Source organism: Balearica regulorum, chromosome 1, assembly GCF_011004875.1.
Source record: "Balearica regulorum gibbericeps isolate bBalReg1 chromosome 1, bBalReg1.pri, whole genome shotgun sequence".
In the NCBI taxonomy this organism is placed as follows: domain Eukaryota; kingdom Metazoa; phylum Chordata; class Aves; order Gruiformes; family Gruidae; genus Balearica; species Balearica regulorum.
The window spans coordinates 163,642,409-163,663,744 of record NC_046184.1 but is presented as its reverse complement, the minus strand read 5'-3'; the positions used below and the strand labels follow the sequence as shown (position 1 = coordinate 163,663,744).

At 39.7% G+C, this 21,336-nt stretch overlaps 1 protein-coding gene across 4 annotated transcripts in view; it reads left to right on the top strand.

The window, feature by feature from the left end:
* GPC5 (glypican 5) overlaps positions 1-21,336 on the top strand; it is a 791,319-nt gene that overhangs the window by 140,037 nt on the left and 629,946 nt on the right. For all 4 annotated transcript variants that reach the window (XM_075741505.1, XM_075741501.1, XM_075741508.1 and 1 more), the window contains exons 4-5: positions 10,827-10,960; positions 15,117-15,242. In XM_075741505.1, the coding sequence (XP_075597620.1) occupies positions 10,827-10,960; positions 15,117-15,242 (260 nt within the window). The remainder of the gene's footprint in view (positions 1-10,826; positions 10,961-15,116; positions 15,243-21,336) is intronic.

Sequence of the window (21,336 nt, the reverse complement as noted above, 5' to 3'; positions counted from 1 at the left end):
CCGCAGGGCGCGGCTCAGCCCCACAGACAAGAAAATGGTGCCTCAGGGAAAGCATATTTAAGAAAGTACAAAAATGACACATGGCAGGGAGGAGTGAGGAAAAAAAGTGAGAGAAGCATCCCCTCAGACACCAAGGCCAGAGAAGAAGGAGGGGCAGGAGGTGCTCCAGGTGCTGGAGCAGAGATTCCCCGGCTGCCCCTGGGGAAGACCATGGTGAGGCAGGCTGTCCCCCAGCAGCCCATGCAGTAGACCATGATGGAGCAGATAGCCACACTGCAGCCCGTGGAAGACCCCATGCTGGAACAGCAGAAAAGTGTGAGGAGGAAGGAGCAGCAGCGATAAAGTGTTATGGACTGACCAGATAATCTGATTAATATCTTTACCAATGATCTGGACCAGGGGATGGAGTGCGCCTTCAGTAAGTTTTTAGGCAACACCAAGTTGTGTGGGGGTGTTGATCTGCTTGAAGGTAGGAAGGCTCTACAGAGGGATTTGGACAAGCTGGATTGATGGGCTGAGGCCAACTGTATTGAGGTTCAACAAGGCTCAGTGCCGGGTCCTGCACTTGGGTCACAACAACCCCAGGCAACACTACAGGCTTGGGGCAGAGTGGCTGGAAAGCTGCCTGGTGGAAAAAGACCTGGGGGTGCTGGTCAACAGCTGGCTGAACATGAGGCAGCAGTGTGCCCAGGTGGCCAAGAAGGCCAACAGCATCCTGGCTTGTATCAGCAATAGTGTGGCCAGCAGGACTAGAGAAGTGATCGTTCCCCTGTACCGGGCACTGGTGAGGCTGCACCTCGAGTCCTGTGTTCAGTTTTGGGACTCTCACTACAAGAAGGACATTGAGGTGCTGGAGCGTGTCCAAAGAAGGGAAATGAAATTGGTGAGGGGTCTAGAGCACAAGTCTTCTGAGGAGCAGCTAAAGGAACTGGGGTTGTTTAGTTTGGAGAAAGGGAGGCTGAGGGGAGACCTTCTCGCTCTCTACAACTGCCTGAAAGGAGGTTGTAGCCAGGTGGGTGTTGGTCTCTTCTCCCAAATAACAAGTGATAGAACAAGAGGAAATGGCCTCAGGTTGTGCCAAGGGAGGTTTAGATTGGATAGTAGGAAAAATTTCTTCACCGAAAGGGTTGTCAAGCATTGGAACAGGCTGCCCAGGGAAGTGGTGGAGTCACCATCCCTAGAGGTATTTAAAAGACGTGTAGATGTGGTGCTTAGGGACATGGTTTAGTGGTGGACTTGGCAGTGCTAGGTTAACGGTTGGCCTTGATGATCTTAAAGGTCTTTTCCAACCTAAATGATTCTATGATTCTATGACCACAACCCCTGTTCCCCATCCCTCCTGCAATACTCAGGGGGCTGAGGGGAGTTAGAGGAGTTGAAGTTGTGCCTGGGATAAGGCTAGGGGTAAGGTGGTTTTAATTTTATCTTTGTTTCTCACTGTCCTACTCTATTTTTAATTGGAAATAAATTAAATTGATCTTCCCCAAGTGGAGGCTGTTTTGCCCATGACAGTAATTGGCAAGTGACCTCCTTGTCTTCATCTTGACCCATGAGCTTTTCTCCTTATTTTCTCCTCCTGTCCTATTGAGGAGGGGGAGTGACGGAGCGTCTGGGTGGGGGTCTGGTAGCCAGCCAAGGTCAACCCACCGCACTTATCAACACACAGACATGGCTTTGGCAAGCAATGCTGAGTAGTGCAGGTTTGCATAAGGTATGTTCAGTATAGACTGCCAAGTAAATAATGTGGAAACATATCATGGCATGTATTATGCATTCCTATTTAATATGTTTAGTGCAAATCCACTTCACAATTTGAAATGACTTCAATCTTTTGTTAAATCTTTCTGTTTGCTGCACTTCCTTCTTAAGGTCGAGATCTGTTTATTCAGGAAAGCATATGATCTTTAATATACATCCCCTTTTTTTTTTTTCTTTTTTAACAGAAGGTTAGGCAAAATTTGGGCAAAATACACAGGTCCAAATTGGCCTTCTCCTTTCCATTGACTGCATAGGGACTCCATGGTCTGAAAAACGTGGAGTAAGCAGTCTGGATTGCCATCATGTTCTGGTTTTAGGTGACGCGCTAGTTGTCTAACTCTCCTTTGGCACCATGATAGGCTTGTCTGAATGTGATCACTGGGGAGCTGAACTGAAGGTAAGGAAGATGCTCCAAGAGGCTAAAAATGCTGCAGTCTGGTCCTTCGTATTTGCGGAAGGGGAAGAAAGGATGCTTGTCACTCCTTCCCCAAAGCCAAGTAAGAGGCACGAACAAGTGTAAAGGAAGAAGTCAACTGAGAATCCTTTCTGTAGTCTCTGTATGTGTTTTGTTTTTTCGCTGCTCTTCCTTTTTCATTGTGAAACACAGTAACTGTTCACAAAGAGAGCTACTGAGCTGAGCAGACTTTTGGTGTCTCAGTTGGCCCTTAAATCACTACCAACCGTTTGTACTGGAAGAGGAAAACTTTGTGAGGGCAAATCCAGAGATTTTTGAAGCAAATTACTTTTTCAGACTATTTTGGTTCCTGAAAAGATATTAACATGTATGCATAAATGACTGTCTTGTACATCACAAAAGATCTTCAAAGAAAACTGGTTTAGCCAGCTTCAAATAAGAGAGTGAGGAGGCACTGAAATATTAATATACAGATACAGGAAGAAAAACCACTAATCTCTTAAGATGTAGTTTAGAATGGGGAAGAAACACCTAGGTTCTCTGAAATGCTGACTTACTAGATAGTGGGTTTTTTCCCTCATCTTTTTTTTCAGATGGTTTTTGATTCCTTATTATAATGAAAAGCTGACCCTCCAATTATCTTGAGCTGTTGACAGTGTCTTATGCTAAATGAGATAATGCAAGTGTGCATGATTTTATTGACTTACATACTTTCGTTGCAGATCTTATTTGCAAAACTGCTCTCCTCTTCACAATTTTGGAACATAAATTGCAGCCTGCCTCAAAGTGTAAACACATCGTGCAGATATGCTGATGCAGCCGACTTGTTTTGCTTCCACAAATTTTTTATGTATTGTAAGTTGTAATGTATTTTTTGTTTTAAGTGAGTAACATGCCTGATAAAGGTTATAGAACCCCATTTCTACTTTCATTGACAGTCACATTCCTACTAAATTTCTTTCGGTTTACACAGGTGACCCTGAATAGACTTACACGATTTAACGAACAGTTCTGCCTGTATCAGACAAGAAGGCATAACGTTAGTCCTCTATGACAGAGCTGTCCTTGCAGGGCACATAGAAGTAAGGAGCAATAAAATATATTTTAACCACTACAGAACATAGATAAATCAGTCTAACTACACACAGGCAGCTGATCTTTGGAAAGGGCTACTGCCGGTTTTATATAATTGCTTTTCAGAGGAGAACCACAGAGTGTTTTCACTGAACATAAATGAAACACCTTGGCATCCACTGAAGCAGACTTGGATCGTGAGAGCTGGCAGCCTCTCACAAGAAGCAGTTTTGTTGAACTGCCTTTGAAGAGTTTGAACTGGCAGTGCTATATTCTGGCTGCAGGGTAACTTGGCTGAGAACATTAGGATTTCCCCTGACATTAAGCCATTAAAAAAAAAAAATCATTTCCTTCCCTCCCACCCCCATTCAGAAGGAGAAACTATTTTTTACTGCCAGACTTGTTGAGTGTTAGTCCCTCATGAAAGGAGCAGCAGAATTAATACCATTTAAGGTTTTAGTAATTAAAGAGCAGAAGACACAAATTAAAAATATATTAACTCATATTTAATGGGCTATTAGATTTTATTTTACAATCAGAACATGCAAAATTATGAAGGAAATCAGAGATAATTAAAACCTGACAAGATATGAGAACAGTCTCAAGAACTTGGGCTAGAGCACTGGTTTTGGTAGATGGAGTAGTAGGAGGAGGATATGAGTCTCAGTCACATGAAAGTTGTGGACGTTGGCTCCCAGAATCCAACAGCTTGGACAACAGTCTTCTGCAAAACTGTATTAAAAAAAATTGCTGATTTAAAAAAAAATGGTTTGCAAACTCTTAGCATTTTTGTCTCGTCCTTGGTCCTCCATCTTGACTGTAGATTTCCCCAAAAAGGTGTATAGCAATGGCACTGATGCCATGCTAGTACCAAACAGAGCGGAATAATTAGTTCAGTTTCTCCAAGTTGCACTTTTACTTATCTATCACAGAAAATTATTTTTATTTTTTTGCAACATGTAATCCTCTCAGGTTTTTTTGATGAGGCTACCACTGCCTTGCTGGTGGGTCTGCAGTTTGTATATCTGCAATTTGCATTTATCTTTGCTTAATACCATCTGGTTGCATCTGAGGCAAACTGTTGCATTTAATAAGGCTGCTTTGAATTAGATTGGTTATTTCTTGAGCTTGAAATCCCTTCCAACTCTATCTCACTTGAAAAATTATAAATGCACCTTTTCATGTATCACCTGAGCTTCAAATTACAATTTTGAATAAAATTGCTTTGAAATTATCATTATTTGGCAAAACCATTTAAGATTTGTCCTGCAGGTGATTATAAATTGAGTGTTTAGTAATTTGTGGCAGCATATTTCTAAGTATCAGCTTTACTCTGTAATTCTCTAGGCTGTTGTTCACAATGTTTGCCCCTTTCAGCTTGTCTGGGACTTCTCTTGCAAGTTCTGTAAAATGATTAAACCTGTGTGTGAAACTTACAAATTTTTGATGCTTTAACTCTAGAGGTTGCTTAAAGTTCTGGATGCCTAAGATGTATTACTAAGAGTCCTGAGGCTACAGTGGAGAAAAAAAGACAACTAGTCACAGATAAAGAACACAAAATTTACAAAGAAAGCAAAGGAAATAATACATTATTTCTGCATGATTTTCCTGTGTTGTAAACACTGGTAGTACTCCTCTGCTCTTTCCGAAGACAATCTCATTAACGTCGTTTTCCTGTTCTGAAGGAAAACCGTCCTGTTGTACCAAATGCTTGGCTCTCCTTGTTTGCAAGAACTTGAATTTTGTCTCAGTAGGGAATACTTTAATCTTCCACGCACATGTGCACTCTCTCACATATCAAAATACATTTTACTTTGCAACAGAAGTTTGATATTAAATAAGCAACTGTTACAAGCAGCAAACGGTACAAGCCTGCTTTAAATGCTTGGAACTACTGAAATGCTGGTGCTCCCTCTTGTGGTTAAACTAGAAGAGGACAACCCAGTTAAAGTAGCGCTAAGCCTGGGGATGTGTTGGCTCCTGCAGCAGGACCTCAGCTGGAGATTGTTACAATTTAAAAAGGAGAAGCTAATCTTACTTCGAGAAATCTTCATTTTCACCTGCTTAGATGATAGGAAAGTGCCAAACCCTTGTGTTGCCTGGTGACAGAGAAGCCGTCCTCCCCTGTGCTGCTTGCAGAGGCTGACTGGCAGAATTAGGTGCAAAAAACGAGTATTATGTATTGTTCTTCGTTTTCTCCGATGTCTGACACACAGCGATCTTCCTGAAAGTATTATGCATCCACTTGCAAGGAATAAATCTGAATCAAGGAAACTTCATAAACTTTTAATGCATTGTTTTTCTAGATGAATATTTTGGGTAGTTTGATTACTAATCTGTTGCTAGAAATGCTAGTGACTCATCAAGAACCTGTTTCTCAAAGCAAGTATGCACTTGTGTAGTCCTAGAAAATAAAATAAAATCCACTTAACTACAATTTTTTTGTCACAAATGTATTTTCAACCAGTCCATCCCTGCCATCTCACTCTAGCTTTGTTTTAGTGTTAGTAGACTTCAGCTGTCCATTCGCTTATTAGTGTTTGAGAGGATTTAACTGTAAGGGATGGTGGCAAATTTGTGATCTGATATAGCTAGAACCAACAGCCACCAGACTAATCACTAACTGAAGCATGCATTAAATGAAAGCAGTTTTAAATGCCTGTACGGAGTACAGCTACACTGACGGCTTACAGGACTGAGAGACTGCATCATCATCTAGTGAATACTTGACATATATCCCATTTGCAGGAAATCCTGGATATATATGTATTAAAGACTTACAGTGCTTGCTAAACTTACTGAAAGAAGCATTAAACAGTTAAACATTAAAAAAAAAAGAGCAATTTTCAGACTTCTGAATCTGGTTCTTAGCTAGAGCTGAGTCTAAGTGCAAGAGGTTTTGTATCCAGAGAAGTGTTTTCTTCCCCTTTACTCTGTGCACAGCAGTGAAACAGACTGCAGACACACTGCAAGACTGGAAGATGCTCGTCTTCTCAGTGTATTTCACAACAGCCTATGACCCAAAGCGGAGCAGAGAGTCTCAGGATTCCTGGCACAGTGGCAACATTTAAAGATTGTGGCATAGTTAATCACTGAGACTTGGCATATCTAGTTTGAAAGTTCTCCACAGGACTGTGCATTCAGTTTGCTTCAGTCATTTGATGTAAAATCATTTCAGTAGAAATGCTGAGGTCAGAAAGAACCATTTCTATAGTGGGGGAAAAAAAAAAAACAACAACAAACCAAAATGTGACTGATTACTCCTGTTGAGCATGTGAGCTTAGAGAACAGTGTCCCACCATTATTGATATGAAGCTCACATCATTGTCCAGTCCTGTGTAAATGTAAAGGTTTATGATGCTCTGGTTTTCCAAACTGTAAGTAACCATAAGTAGGCATTCTATGGAATTGCACCAAGGAAAATCAAACTGCCATAAAGTTCATGTGTGGCACTAATTGCAATTTAACTGCATGGTTATTACAAGAGCTTTTAATTAACCCAGTCATCATACTGTGGCATACAAATTGTGCATAATAACAGCATGCTGAGTATAATGACAATAGGTTTGTCTGAACTGTGAAAATCAGGACTTTTATAATTCTCTGAGGTTTCTTTTACGCCCTTAAATATTGTGCAGTATTTAAGAACATTTGACAAAAAAAACCCCCCAAAACTCAAACAACAAAAAACCCCTAGTAAGTTTCTGCGGCTTGTCTGCTTTAAAATTTTATATCAGTCTTTAATTGTTCCTGAAATTCAGTGAGATGTGTAATTCTCTCCTGAATATTATTTTTGGTGATTTTTCAGTCTCATTTTTCTCAGGGTATTTTCAGTTCCCTTTGAAAATCATTTTATACTCTCTTTTAGGATTTTGTGTTTGAAGCCAAGAAAAATGCTCAGTTTGTGGAAACATTCAGTGGGAATACCCTTTCAGTGAAACTGGAAGATAGTAAGAATACATTCTGATCAGATATTGCTGCAAAATGATCACTTGTGTAATGAGAGCATTCCCCTTTTCTCAAAGTTGTGCTTCCACTCTGTGTCTCTCAAGACTGGTGGTAATAGCACTGAACAAATTCTTACTTAATTTTGCAGCCCAGAGACTAGAAATTAAGAAACAACGTGGCTAATGGATATAGTTGTAGTCCTTCAGAAAACATGGGAAATAAAACTAAGTGGAATTACATTTATACCGTGTGCTCATTCCTGGAGACTTAATGCATCAAAAAAAGCAGACATTGTTATGGAAAGTGTATTTATCTAGTTTTGAGACTATCATCAGCTCTGTATTGGGAAATGAGATATTGACATTTTGGTTCTAAATTATTTGACTCACAGACAGAACAGGCACCTGACGGCAAGATAAGACTGTATGACCGTTTCATGTGCACAAGTTTACTGAAGAAACTGGGTGACAATGAAGACTGGGACAGTGAGGGAGGCAAACGTACATTTGGCATCAATATACAGTTAGTGGTTTAAATGTGACATAAAAGTGACAGCCACCAGTGAACAGTTAGAAAACCGGATTGTGTTCAGCTGGGTGAGTGATACACGTTTGATGTACCAGACACAAAAAAAGAAGAACCAACACCACACAAAGCCAGTCGGTCAGTCAGTGGTCCCAAGGGCTTACATATCAGAGACGTGAGAAAGGTAACAGAGATGATGACAATATCAGTGTACATGCTGAAGTAGCTCGTCCTGGAGAAACTGTGTCTGAAGAAGTAAGTGACTTTTTGCTAAAGATTGGTGAGCTAACATTCAGCTGTGAGAGCTGGTGCTGTCGCTAACAGAAGTGAGTCCTCAGCAGTGTGGTTACTGTCATGCACATCTTTGTGGGTGTACGTGGTGCTGTACAAACACGTTTAACTAATGCTGGGTTTAGAATTTTCCAAAAATGGCTTTTGGAAAAAATCAATAAGTTCTTAAAAAGGCATTTTAGATAATAACTAGATTTTTATGATATTTATATATAGAAAGTTTACCCAAGATTAATTTTTTAAGAAAGATTTTATATTTCAAACTAAGGTTTATTTTTAAATGTATCAGTGAATGCAAATTTCCCAGTATTGCACAATGCCTTTCTTGAGACATTCACTCAAAGAGAATAAACAGAGAAAGGTCATTAGACAGTGTTTTGAAGCAACTGTATAATACATAAAAACCAAATATCATCCATATTCCAAGCCACTAGGACTGTAAAAATTATTGATTTTCCTTATTTGTTCTTAGAGTAAAATATAATGAGCTTTTATTGTAAATTCAAGAAATATAGATTGCTGTGGATTCTCTTGCCTTCCTACTGGAACTGAATGCATATGGTTTTTTCAGTTTACTATACCTGTAGCCTATTTATTTATTTATTTTGCTTCTTTTTCTTTTTTCTTTTTTTTTTTTCCTCCCCTGACCCAAAGGACTGCTACTCATCTGCTTAGGGCCTGTATTAGCCAGCGACTCCTCTCCACCACATTTCCCCTCCACTCACAGGCTCCCACCCTGTAGCGCAGAGATTGCCTGGACAGCTATGGTGCCTCTTTCACGTATGCACGGCCCCTAAGATCTACAACAAACTACACACCTAACCCATGCCTGTCATGAGACAGAGCCTCCTTCCCAAACATTGGGCTCTGACTCTTGCTGTCCGTTAAACCCTTATTTTTATTCTTGATAAGACAAAGAGTTGTTGAAGAGTGTATGGCAAGCTGGAACTGAGGCAACCCACACCATCAGTTGCTTTGTCATAAAAGCTGATCATAAGCGTAATTCTCCCCATGTCACATCAGTGAGCATAAGAGAATACGAACAAAGTGAGACAAGTAAAAGGACAAAAGCATTTTTTTCCTCTGGTAGATTGGCATTATATTGGTGTAAAGTGGCTGATGGGATAGGCTGCTACAGAGGCTAGTGAAATGCACCACTGACGGAGCAGACTCGCACAAGGATGGGTGAAGCCTAGAAAGAGTGTAGAGACTTACAGGAGGCAAAATGGGAGTCCAGTTAAGCTGATGGAGAGCATGGGATAATGTACTTTGAAGAAGAGCTAATGGGGGAAATAATGGGAAAAGTATGAGGGAGGTTTGAAACTGAATTTGAGGACAAGAACAAATCTAATAAGATGCTGTCCAAGGAGACCTCTGATAAGAAATGGTGAAGTGAATACTTCAAGTGATGTTTTAGAGTGTATGCCATTAAGTCCCTTAAAGGACATTAGCCATGTGTCCAGGGACAATTATCTTGCAGGTAAATTCATGGACCTCATTTGACAGAGGTTCAAACTGTATCTTGGATGCCTAAATTTAAACATGAATTGCAGCCAAAGAGGACTTTTTACTTTCAACTTTACCCTCACTTTCAATTCATAAGGTGAATGCTTATTCAAATGTAGTAATAATGCTGATTGATTCTTTCTTCTTTCGACTGGTCTAAGCAAGTAAAAAAATGAGATTTATTTGCTTTCTCTGTTCTTAAATTTGGGGATATAAAATGCAACAGGAAACAATAATCTGTGCTGTATAACATATGTGCCCTTCCCTCTTTCTTGTGGTAGCATTTTGAATATGTTTCTGCTTCAAAAATTGGATCCCTGTCTTAGAGCCAACAGTGATCTCCTCTCTCCCTTTTTCTTTTAAAAAAGTTGACTACCTATTGAAACCAAGTTTTAATAAATGACACAGTATTAGTTTTTCAGTAGTGCATGTGTGATAGCTTACACAAAATATGTGCTGTTCAGTCTGCTTAATATCTTGTCTGATGTGATCCCTAGCATGCATTATGTCTTAGTTAATAAATATGTATGGCCCTAATTATTTTTATTCAGTGACTAGGAAGAATAATGAGCTATAAACATGAATTCATATCCTCTGTAGTACAAAATGCTTAGTATCACATTTTACAAGAAGAAAAAAGGAGTTCACATGTATTTGTGTCTATTGACATCTGGATCAGAAAGCCAGACATATAAAATCCCTTGATATTTTCGACATCTATGGTCCAAATCATTAAACTTACATCTTGGATCATTAAATTTACATCTTGCAAAGTTGTAATGCAAGTTTCCACCATGCTAACTGTTCACTATATGCTCTGGGTAACTGTGCTGAACATACCATAATAATTCATCAACCCTGAAAGAAATCACAAAGTTCAATGCATATTAAAAAGGTGATTGCTGTATATTACAGAAAAAATGGAAATATGCCACTGTTCACAACACATCATGTTCTCTGAGGTTACTGTTACTCTTTGCATAGCAATACACCTTGTATTTGCATAACAATACACCTGGAAGAAAAAAAGCCAAAATCAATAAAGTGCATGTAGTGACTTGTTTGTACACCTGGTATTCCTTCAGAAGGAGTAAATGTGTTTGTTTTTTTTTTCCTACTGTAAAATGCCTAATTATGTGTTTACTGCATTCATTATGGCTATAGTGTTGAGAAGTATGATAATTGATACTTAGCTTAATGTCCACAGAACTTTGTATCTTATTAAAATGGACTTAAACTGAATTGAGAGATACATAATAATTTTTGTTTATGTGTGTTTCCTTTTTTTGTGGCTTTTTTTTCCTTGTAGGTGAACAAGGTATGTGGTCCTCCTGTAAGGAAGCCTACGCAGTCTCCAGGTTGCTCCTTTGATCAGAACAAAGATAATCAAGGGTTGAAGGTGTTCTCAAGAGACAGTGAAGAAACCCTCACCAGCAGAAGAAAGTAAGACATTAGTTTTACAGCCAGAAAGAAAGAATAAAGTAAGCTATTAATTTTACAACAGAATAGATTATATTCAATGCAATGGCATGCATTACTAGAGAATAAATAAAGACTGCAAAGAATGAAACATTTCAGCAACACAATCTGCTCTGTTGCATTCTGGAAAGAGTAATTTCATGACTAGATTTTATTTTCTGAAATAATGCACGTATGACCAGAGTCATTTTGTGTGGTTTAAAGTATTTAAAAGAGTGGATAGCATTGGTAAAATATGAATGTTAGCTCTATCTTTATGTGTAAATTTTCAAATTACATTTAACTTGCATATCAGCAGACATTATTAAATCTGTCGAGAAGTGATTGTGACTTTTATCAGAAGATTATTTGTACAAATTGATCAGACAGAAAAAAATGAATGACTGTTCTTACATACCTTTCTACTGTGAAAAATGAGACAACTAAGCATTTAGGGCTAAATCTTGAAATCCTTGTTCAAGCAAGTCCAGCTGATTTTTTTTCCTCTGGCTCTTTTGCTAGTATATAGTGAATTCAGGTGATTGCAAAGGCTTGGAGATTTGGTTTATACCTGGCTGAGCATTACAGGGTAAAATTTGCCTAACTGCATATGAGCTAGGTGTTTAAGCTGCCATTATACTCTGTGGAGAGGAGGACTCAGTTCAGCTGCCCACACAACTACGAGCATCTGGGACCACTTGAGGATACCTTGGGGTATCCCAGCTGATCTCCTGCTGCCAAGAAGGATGCAGGTCTCCTGTCAGTTGTATCATATATTCCAGTCTTCTGCAGATATCCTGGATAGCTGAGGGCATCTCAAAGGCCAGTCTATCTTTGGACAAAGGAATCAAGTCTTCAATGACTGTAAGAAGTAATCGCACTGTAAGGTGTAAGCATAGTATTACATTTGAGACTAAAGGTCCTATTATGCAAATAAAATGCAAAGTTAAAATCAGAAATTTCATTTCTGTCACAGTGTTTGCTAAAATGCAGAGAGGTTTTCTTTGTCCTCTTTTTCATTTTATTTCAGTTTGTAGTGCAGAAGGAATCTGAAGTGAGAGAACTGCACGGAGTAATTGCTCACTCCTGGTGTCTGGAGAAGAAGTGCCTCTGAGCTCCAAAAGCAGACCATTCCAGTTAGTGCAAGGTCCTTCATGTTCCAAGTAGTGGAGAAAAAATAAAACCTACCAAACACAGGATTTAGAGAACATTGTGGGAACGGAAAGAGATGCAAAACAGAAGTTTCCTTTAGCAAGCCAGAAGTTCATCAGGCAATGCCCATAATGCAGGCACATTTTCTCTGTTTTGTGTAGCTAAGCAAGTTCTTGATGTTTTCCAATTGCTAGCACTCTGCAAATATGAAACCATATTCTAAAATCTCACTTAATCCAGGCCTGCTCCATGTTTCAAAATAAGTGGTGTCTGGATTGACCTCAAAGAGGTTGCCCAAAAGACCTTAAGGTCTCATCAGAGTCAGTGGGCAGCACAAAGCAATGTTGTTTTCCCATGACTTCCCCCTGCCTGAGATGCTGGAAACATCTTGGGACATGCAACAGGTGCTATGCCAAAAGGAGGCGGGCAGGGAGAAAGTTTGAGGTCCACTGACACAGATTTCTGTTTAACAGCTTCATAGCTGATACCATCTTCATTTGCTGCCTCCTGGATCACCTCCTTCCTTATTAGTCACAATCGCTTTATATTTCGCTTCGAATTCCCATGGCAACTGTAACAATCCCTCACATGGAAGAGCGACTTCGGCGAATGCTTGCAGCCTGCTTTTAAGAAGTGCTGTTCTCCAAGTCTAACTCCACTTTATTTACCTCCCATGTACTTCTGGCAGTAGGTTGTTCTCAGCAACTTTCACAGGCTTTAGCAGAAAAGAATAGGCTTCTCCCACACTGTGTAGACTTGATCGATGACAGTTATCTGAGGGAAAACAAATGAACAAAAAGGCTCTATTAAATGTGTGACTCCTAAGAGTTTCCTGATTTCCTAATGTTTTTCAAATGCATCTCCAGATGAAAGTTTACATTTTAAAGTACATGTTGAACTGCCTCTGCCTGAACTTTTCCTAAATTATTTTTACCATCAGACCTAAGCTGTTTTTTCTAGTATGGTGTGGTACAAGAAGAAAAGGAATTTTCTCTGTGCTTTTGACACCAACTATTGTCAGATGAATTAAAAAAAAAATCTAAGCAAAACCTTCCATAGTAACATAAAAATTTGAAAGTATATCATGTTTTTTTCCTCCAGGACTTAACATTGCAGATATGATTCTTTCAGCATGCAGAATAAAATTATAAAAAAAAAAAATTGAACATTTCCAAATAAACAGATAGAAGTATCTGCAGCTTCCACTGCCTGTAATTGCACATTTGTGCTCAGCTGCCTATAATTACATGCTATCTGGTCTAGAAGATGATGATGTGAAAATTGACATTCATACCATCTGCCCTTTTAACTACTTTGGTCAGACATCAACAGGGGCTGAAATCAGTTATTACTTCTGTATTAACTTTAGCTTTGCCTCAGGATGTATTTACTAATAAACTGAATGATCTTTCTCTTAGAATGGAGTTTGTCACAAGATATTATGATAGCTGTATTTATTTCAATTTTTGTATTATACATGGGTTGACTGTTCAGAATAAGAAATTCCAACTATGTACTATGAGAAGACTCTCTAAACAGTGGTTTTTCATCCAGAATGTAAACCCAAAGCATAGACAAACTCAAACTCAATCCCGCTCAGTGGGAAATGGAGGAAAATTGCAAACATACTGTGCACACTTGATGCAATTTTGGGGATGGAGAAATACAAGATGACTATTCATGGTTGGGAGACTGTGGATGAATCATACTTATCTATTTAAAATATATTGCACATAAGCAATTACATGATGCCTAGTTAAAATTTACCCTACCCAAGATTTTCAGAACTGGTGTTTTAGACTTAGTAGGGCACTCATATCACATTTAATAGGCATAGTAAAACCTAAATCACTGTGATTTGTGTAAAATATTTGCCCTTCAATTACAAGAAAGAACATGTGGCTTTTTAAATGAAGGACTGTATATAATCACTCAAGTTGTATCTGTTTTAATTTGGAGTAAGTAATACTCAACAATTTAATTCCTTGTGCCATTTCAGGCCTACATTCACTAAATATAGGGAAATGTATAGAATATTTCTGGCATTTTTTCACAATTTCAGACACTGTACAAGAAGTTAACATAAAATGAAGCTTGCTGGCTTACAGAGCAATGAGTACAGCTTTTGCTGGTGCCTTTCTTTGTGCCTGCGGGTCACAGATAACTCAGTGTAGTGTGATATTCTAAACCAGAATGAATAAATATTTTTTCACAGCAGGAATGGGTGTCCCAGGAAGATATTTTCAATACATAAGCAAACAACTTATAAACATAAATATCACAATCCATTTAAAACGTAGTAACTAAAAAGTAATTCATTTGTTTTGATTTAAGTACAAAACCTTATCATTAGCTCTGGGCATCTTTACAATTATTTAAAATATCAATACATAATTTCTAACTAACTGACCAGCACAGCACATGATAAAACTGATGTCATTTTTCAGACAGTCATTTAAACATCCACTAAATATTTAACACCTACATCTTAAACCCATCTTACTTAAATCTTGAGTTGCTCCGTAACTCTATCGAATACTCTTTGTAGTATTTTTAACACTGTGTAGGGGATTAGTTGCTAGTACTTTTGAAAAACAGATCACTTCTTCATATACACCTATTTTTTTATTTGCTATGCTTTTTTTTTTGAACATTTTTTGGTGTATTTGTTCAAGTATAGCATTGCAAATTGTATCACAACCATGCAAGAAAATGTCAGGTTTGAGGAAAATAATTCCTTTTCCAGAGCATGAGTAATTTTTTTAACTTTGACCAATGAGAGTATCAGCTTTGTAAACTACTGAAGTGTATCTGAGAGAATCAAAATTATCTAACAGGGAATTGACAAATTGATTTAAAAAATCATTGGAACCAATTGAGAGTAATAGAATAAGCACATTCTTTATCTTCTTATAGAAACGTGCAACAGCAATACTGCCTAATGTAATTGATTGACACTGTCAATTATTTCCCATGTTCCCCTGTGCAGAGAATTTATCAGCCACCTCCGCCTTTACAGAGCCTTTTACGGCGGCCTGGCTGATCAGCTGTGCGGTAATGAGTTGGCAGCTGCCGATGGACTCCCATGTTGGAACGGAGAAGATATTGTAAGAAGGTACATTTCTGTTTCACTTTTGTCTTTTCTTTTGTATTTCATGTTTCTCTAGATTCCAACTCGTGTCAAGTACATTGTTTCCCTAGGTATGCGTCAAGGTTAGTTCTCCCTAGGTATGTGTCAAGGTTAGTTTGAAAAACAAATCAGCATGGGTTTCCTTCTCTCAAGCTTCACCTGTAAACAGTAAAAGAAATCTCCCTGCATCTCTATTTTGAGGAAAAAAAGAATTCTACTGTTCTTCAGACATTTCTCCTTCAAATTTACGGTACCTAACCATATACTGGAAAAGAAGCTGGATTGACATTTACAAAATACAATTGGAGAAAGAGAATATGGATTTTTGTTTGAGCTTGGTCTTTATAAAATGGTCCTTTTAATACAGAGTGTTTGATAACAGACTCAAGCTATTTCTTAAAATTTTCTCTGGCTCTGAAGAATGAAGTAATCTCTTAATATATGTTTTCTCAGGAGAAAGCTAAAAGTTAAGACACGAAGATAAAACATTTTAAAGGTGAAACACATGTATTGTTTTATGTATGCAGCAGCTTGGGAGACATCCTTCAGCAGCAATGGCAAAGAAGAGATAATAAAATGCTATGCTCCTGGATGTGTATCTCTGAATCAATATATTTCACAGCTTACAAAACACTAGCATTTGTGGATGTCAGAAGGATTTTCTGAGCTGATCTCTATGTTTTTGCTTTATTGCTCTCATCACCAAAACAAGTATTTCTCTGAGCAGGAAGTCCTTGTGATGACGGAGACCAACATATTAAAAGATTCATTGCAATTATTTTTTTATAAAGATCATGCTGTTAATGCAACATGTATTATTATCAAAGGTCATATCAAAGAAGGTGGCTAAAGGCTGTGAGGTGAATTAGTAAAGTCAGAGATAGCTGGTACCAAGCAGAAGGAACAGTGACAGCCTGCACCTTCAGGTATCTCTGAAAAGGTTAGGCAGGAGCTGTAATGTATTGCTTATTGATACCTAAAGAAACTTAACGGATACCCTTTCAGCAAAAATCTACAGGCCTACTTTTCTTTATCTTCTTGAGTAGTGCAATGCTTTGGCAGCACCAAGGCCCAATGAGTGCTTGACTTCCTTGATACTTTCATTGGGAATCTTTGTCCTAAGGTTTCAATGATCTTCTCAAGACAACATGTCCTTTCTTTATATATCTACATTTGAGATTTAATCTCAACTTTACCTTCTGGATTTTGTTTTGCTGCTTTTCCCCAAATGAGTTATACTACTCCTACCAAATGTTTCAGTAACAATTTGAAGTAAGCATCTTGTAATTACAGATTTCCTAAGAACAAGGTTCTTGTATCATTAGTTATGGCTGCTTATAGTTTTACTATTAATATATCTTTTCAAACCTCTTTTATTATATGGTAGTATTAGATTTTAGTTATTATTATATTATATTATTATACTATATACTATGTTTATACTATAAGAATGGAATGGAATGGAATGGAATGGGATAGGATAGGATAGGATAGGATAGGATAGGATAGGATAGGATAGGATAGAAGAGAAGAGAAGGGAAGAGAAGAGAAGAGAAGAGAAGAGAAGAGAAGAGAAGAGAAGAGAAGAGAAGAGAAGAGAAGAGAAGAGAAGAGAAGAGAAGAGAAGAGAAGAGAAGAGAAGAGAAGAGAAGAGAATATTTCAGTTGGAAGGGACCTACAACAATCATCTAGTCTGACTGCCACACCAATTCAGGGCTGACCAAAAGTTAAAGCAAGTAGTTAAGGACATTGTCCAAATTCCTCTTAAACACTGACAGGCTTGGGGCATCGACTACCTCTCTATGAGGCCTGTTCCAGGGTTTGACCCCCCCTAATACTTCCTAATGTCCAGTCTAAACCTTCCCTGGTGCAGCTTTGAACCATTCCCACATGTCCTGGCGCTGGATACCAGGGAGAAGAGCTCAGCACCATTCTCTCCACTTCCCCTCCTCATGAAGCTGTAGAGAGCAATGAGGTCACCCCTCAGACTCCTTTTCTTCAAACTAGACAACCCCAAGGTCCTCAGCTGCTCCTCACAGGACATGCCTTCCAGCCCTGTCACCAGCTTTGTTGCTGTACTCTGTAGTTCCCTGCATCTTCCCTCACACCCTTCTTGTAAGTTGGAATAACACTGGCTAGCTTGCAGTCAGCAGGGACCTCCCCATACTCCCAAGACCTTCGGTAGATGATTGAGAGAGGTCCTGCCATAACATCTGCTAGCTCCTTCAGCACTCTGGGATGAATCCATCAGGCCCCATGGACTTGTGAACATTCAGCTGTGACAGCTGGTCCCTTCACAATTTCAGTGTCCACAAAAGGAGAGTCACTGTTCCCACACTCCCTGGTCCTCTGACTCAGGAAACTGGGCAGCCCAAGGTCTGTCAATATTATCAAAGACTGAGGCAAAAAACACATTGAATGCCTCTGCTTCTTCTTCATCCTTATTAGTCAGATGACCATCTTCGACAAGTATCAATCCAATATTTTCTTTAGACCTCCTCTTAACATACTTCCTGTTATTTGAAACAACACTGGCCAGCTTCAATTCTAATTGAGTGTGGTGGGTTGACCCTGGCTGAGGGCCAGGTGCCCACCAGAGCCGCTCTATCACTCCCCTCTTTCATTAGACAGGGGAGAAAAGGTAGAATAAAAAAAACTTACGGGTCGAGATAAGGACAGGGAGAGATCATTCTCTAATTATCATCACGAGCAAAACAGACCGAACTTAGAGAGGGAATTCATCTTATTTATTACTAAGCAAAAACAGAGTAGAGGAGTGAGAAATAAAGCCAAAATCTTAAAACACCTCCCCCCACCCCTCCCATCTTCCCGGGCTCAACTTCACTCCCGGCTTCAACCTCCGCCCCCCCCAGCGGCACAGGGGGACGGGGAGTGGGGGTTACGGTCAGTTCCTCACGCGGTGTTTCTGCCGCTTCTTCATCCTCAGGGGGAGGACTCATTGTTCCCCCGCTCCAGCGTGGGGTCCCTCTCACGGGAGACAGTCCTTCATGGCCTTCTCCAACGTGAGTCTCCTCCACGGGGTGCAGACCTTCAGGAGCAAACTGCTCCAGCGTGGGTCCCCCATGGGGTCACAAGTCCTGTCAGCAAACCTGCTCTGACGTGGGCTCCTCTCTCCACGGATCCACAGGTCCTGCCAGGAGCTTGCTCCAGCGCGGGCTTCCCACAGGGCCACAGCCTCCTTCAGGTGTCTCCACCTGCTCTGGTGTGGGGTCCTCCACGGGCTGCAGGTGGAATCGCTACACCCCCTCATCCTCCCTCCATGGGCTGCAGGGGGACAGCCTGCTTCACCATGGTCTTCACCACGGGCTGCAGGGGAATCTTGCTCCGGCGCCTGGAGCACCTCCTGCCCCTCCTTCTGCACTGACCTTGGTGTCTGCAGATGTTCTTACATCTTCTCACTCCTCTCTCTGGCTGCAAAAGCTCTCTCTAACTGTTTTTCTCTTTCTTAAATATGTTATCACAGAGGTGCTGATTGTCTTGGCCTTGGCCAGCGGCGGGTCCATCTTGGAGCCGACTGGCATTGGCTCTATCAGACACAGGGGAAGCTTCTAGCAGCTTCTCACAGAAGCCACCCCTGTAGCCCCCCCCGCTACCAAAACCTTGCCACGCAAAACCAACACATTGAGCTTTGGCCTTTCCTATCTTCTCCCTGCATATACGAACCACATCTCTGCAATCTTCCTGCAAAGCCTCACCTCACTTCCAGAGATCATACACTTTCCTTCTTCCTCTTGAGCTCCACGAGGAGTTCCCTGTTCAACCAAGCTGGTCTTCTGCCCCGCTTGATTGACTTACGACACAGTGGAATTGCCTGCTCCTGTGCTTCTATAAGGTGGTTCTTTAAGACCAACCAGCACTTGTGGACTTCTAAGCCCTCAAAAGCAGATTCCCAGGGAACTCTGCTAAGTAGCTGCCTGAATAGCTTAAAGTTTGCTCTCCTGAAGTCCAGGGTAGGAACGCTGCTGTCCTTCTTTCTCACTACACTGACAATTTTAAACTCAACCATTTCATGTTCGCCGTCGCCAAGACAGCTGCCTACCATCACATCCCCCACAAGTCCTTCTCTATTCACAATCAGCAAGTCTAGAAGGGCATCTTTCCTTGTTGGCTCAGTGACTACTTGTGACAAGAAGTTATCTCCTACAAACTTTAAGAATTTCCAAGACCTGCTTGTCACAGCACTATGATACTCCCGGTTGAAATCTCCCATAAGGACAAGGGCTACCGATTGTGAAATTTCTCCTAATTGCCTACAGAATAGCTCATCAGTGCTTACATCCTGGCTGGGTGATGGGTAGTAGACACTCACTACAGCATCTCCTTTGTTTTCCATCCCCTAATACTCACCCAGAGGCTCTCAAACACATCACCACAAACTGTAAGGATGCAGTTTGATATACGTACTTTACCATTTGATTTTGATTGACTAGACACTTCAGTCCTTATACAGAAAGGAAACATTCTACTTAGTTCTAGATCATAATGTCTTTTAAAAGTAATTTCATTTGACTGAAAATATTTAATTAATGCAATTTATTTATTTGTGGATCAACCTAAAGATATAATTTGTGACAAAAGAACTGTATCTTATAAGACAACTTTGATATTAGTTTAACTTACAAATTTCCTTACTAAAATAATTTTTTGCATATTTATATTTTTAAATATACATATATATATATTTTTATATTTTTGGTCTGTAAATTTTAGCATTAACTTCCTGAAAGAGCTGACATGTAGATAATATTTAGAAGTACAGAGTGCTGATTAAAACCAGAAGAGCAGGATACTCTGAGTTACTCTAGGTTATCAACTGGAGCTGAGACCTGCAGATTAGTTCCTACATCTCAATACCTCTACTTGTACACTAAATATGTTGTGGTACATATTCTTCTACTTCAGTAGCTATATGAAGGTGCTCACACCTGTCTTCCTCCCCTTCATTTTGCCTTGTTTCTCAGTCAAAATGTACTTTGTTCAGTTTTATTTGTTTGTATTTGTTCTTTTGTAACTAAAAGGGGAAAAAAATCTTTCCTGTGCTTTGACTATCAGGAGGGTTTTACTGTTGTTGTTGTTGTTGTTGTTGTTGTCATTGTTGTTGTTGTTGTTGTTGTTGTTATTACAGAACTGTTAATCTAGGGGAAAATGGGCACTCTTCTTTTTGTGGTTTGGCACGTCTGTGTCCCTGCTGTGAAAGTAAGGCATGTGTGACACAAGCATACGGGCGAGGAGTGCACACACATCGGGCGTGCGATGCCTGGAGATCTCTCTTGGTTATGGGAAGTCAAACTCAGCCTCAGAAACACCCTCAAACAAACAAATTCTGCATATTCAGAAACAAGGAGGTTGGATTTGAGCAAGAAAGGCTCCTGATTTGCCCCACAGATTGTTCTAGGAAATGGCATTTGAAATGGATCAATCAACCAGCTAGTGAAAGAGATGTAATGGAGGTGAGCAGCATTGGAAGTGATTGTGTTTGAGGGCATTGTGAAGGGAAATGAAGATGTCAGGCTTTGGGAATGTGTACTGGAGGCAGTGAGCTTAACCACTGTGCAGCAACCCAGGTTAGAAGGGACTAGTAATATGCAGAAAACAGGGTAAGCAATTCAAAATGATCTTGATGAAACTCAGCTTGAGCCTAATTTTAGCATTTTCAGGAAAACTGTGACATAGTCGAAGACTGTTCCCAGAAGTATTATGAGATCAATCCAGAATCTAGAAAATTCAGCTTACAAAAAAGGAGTTAAAGAATTAGATTTGTTTTACCTGGAAAAAAAAAAACTATTAGGAGAAAATGCAAAGTGCAAACAGGCTGTTGCTAGGGGGAAGAAAAGTATCTGTTACCTGCTTCCATAATGGATAAGACACACAGCAAACATTTAAAATATATTCTGATTAAGTATTAGGGAGGGTTTTCTAGTGGCAAGGACAATAAGGGACAAAAATAGGTAGTTTTAGGGTCCAGCGTCTGCCTGAAGGAGGATGTTTAAGAATAGGCAAGGCACTGAGAAATGATGCAGCAAAAGCCGATTTTTCCTTAGAGATATGGAGATAAATT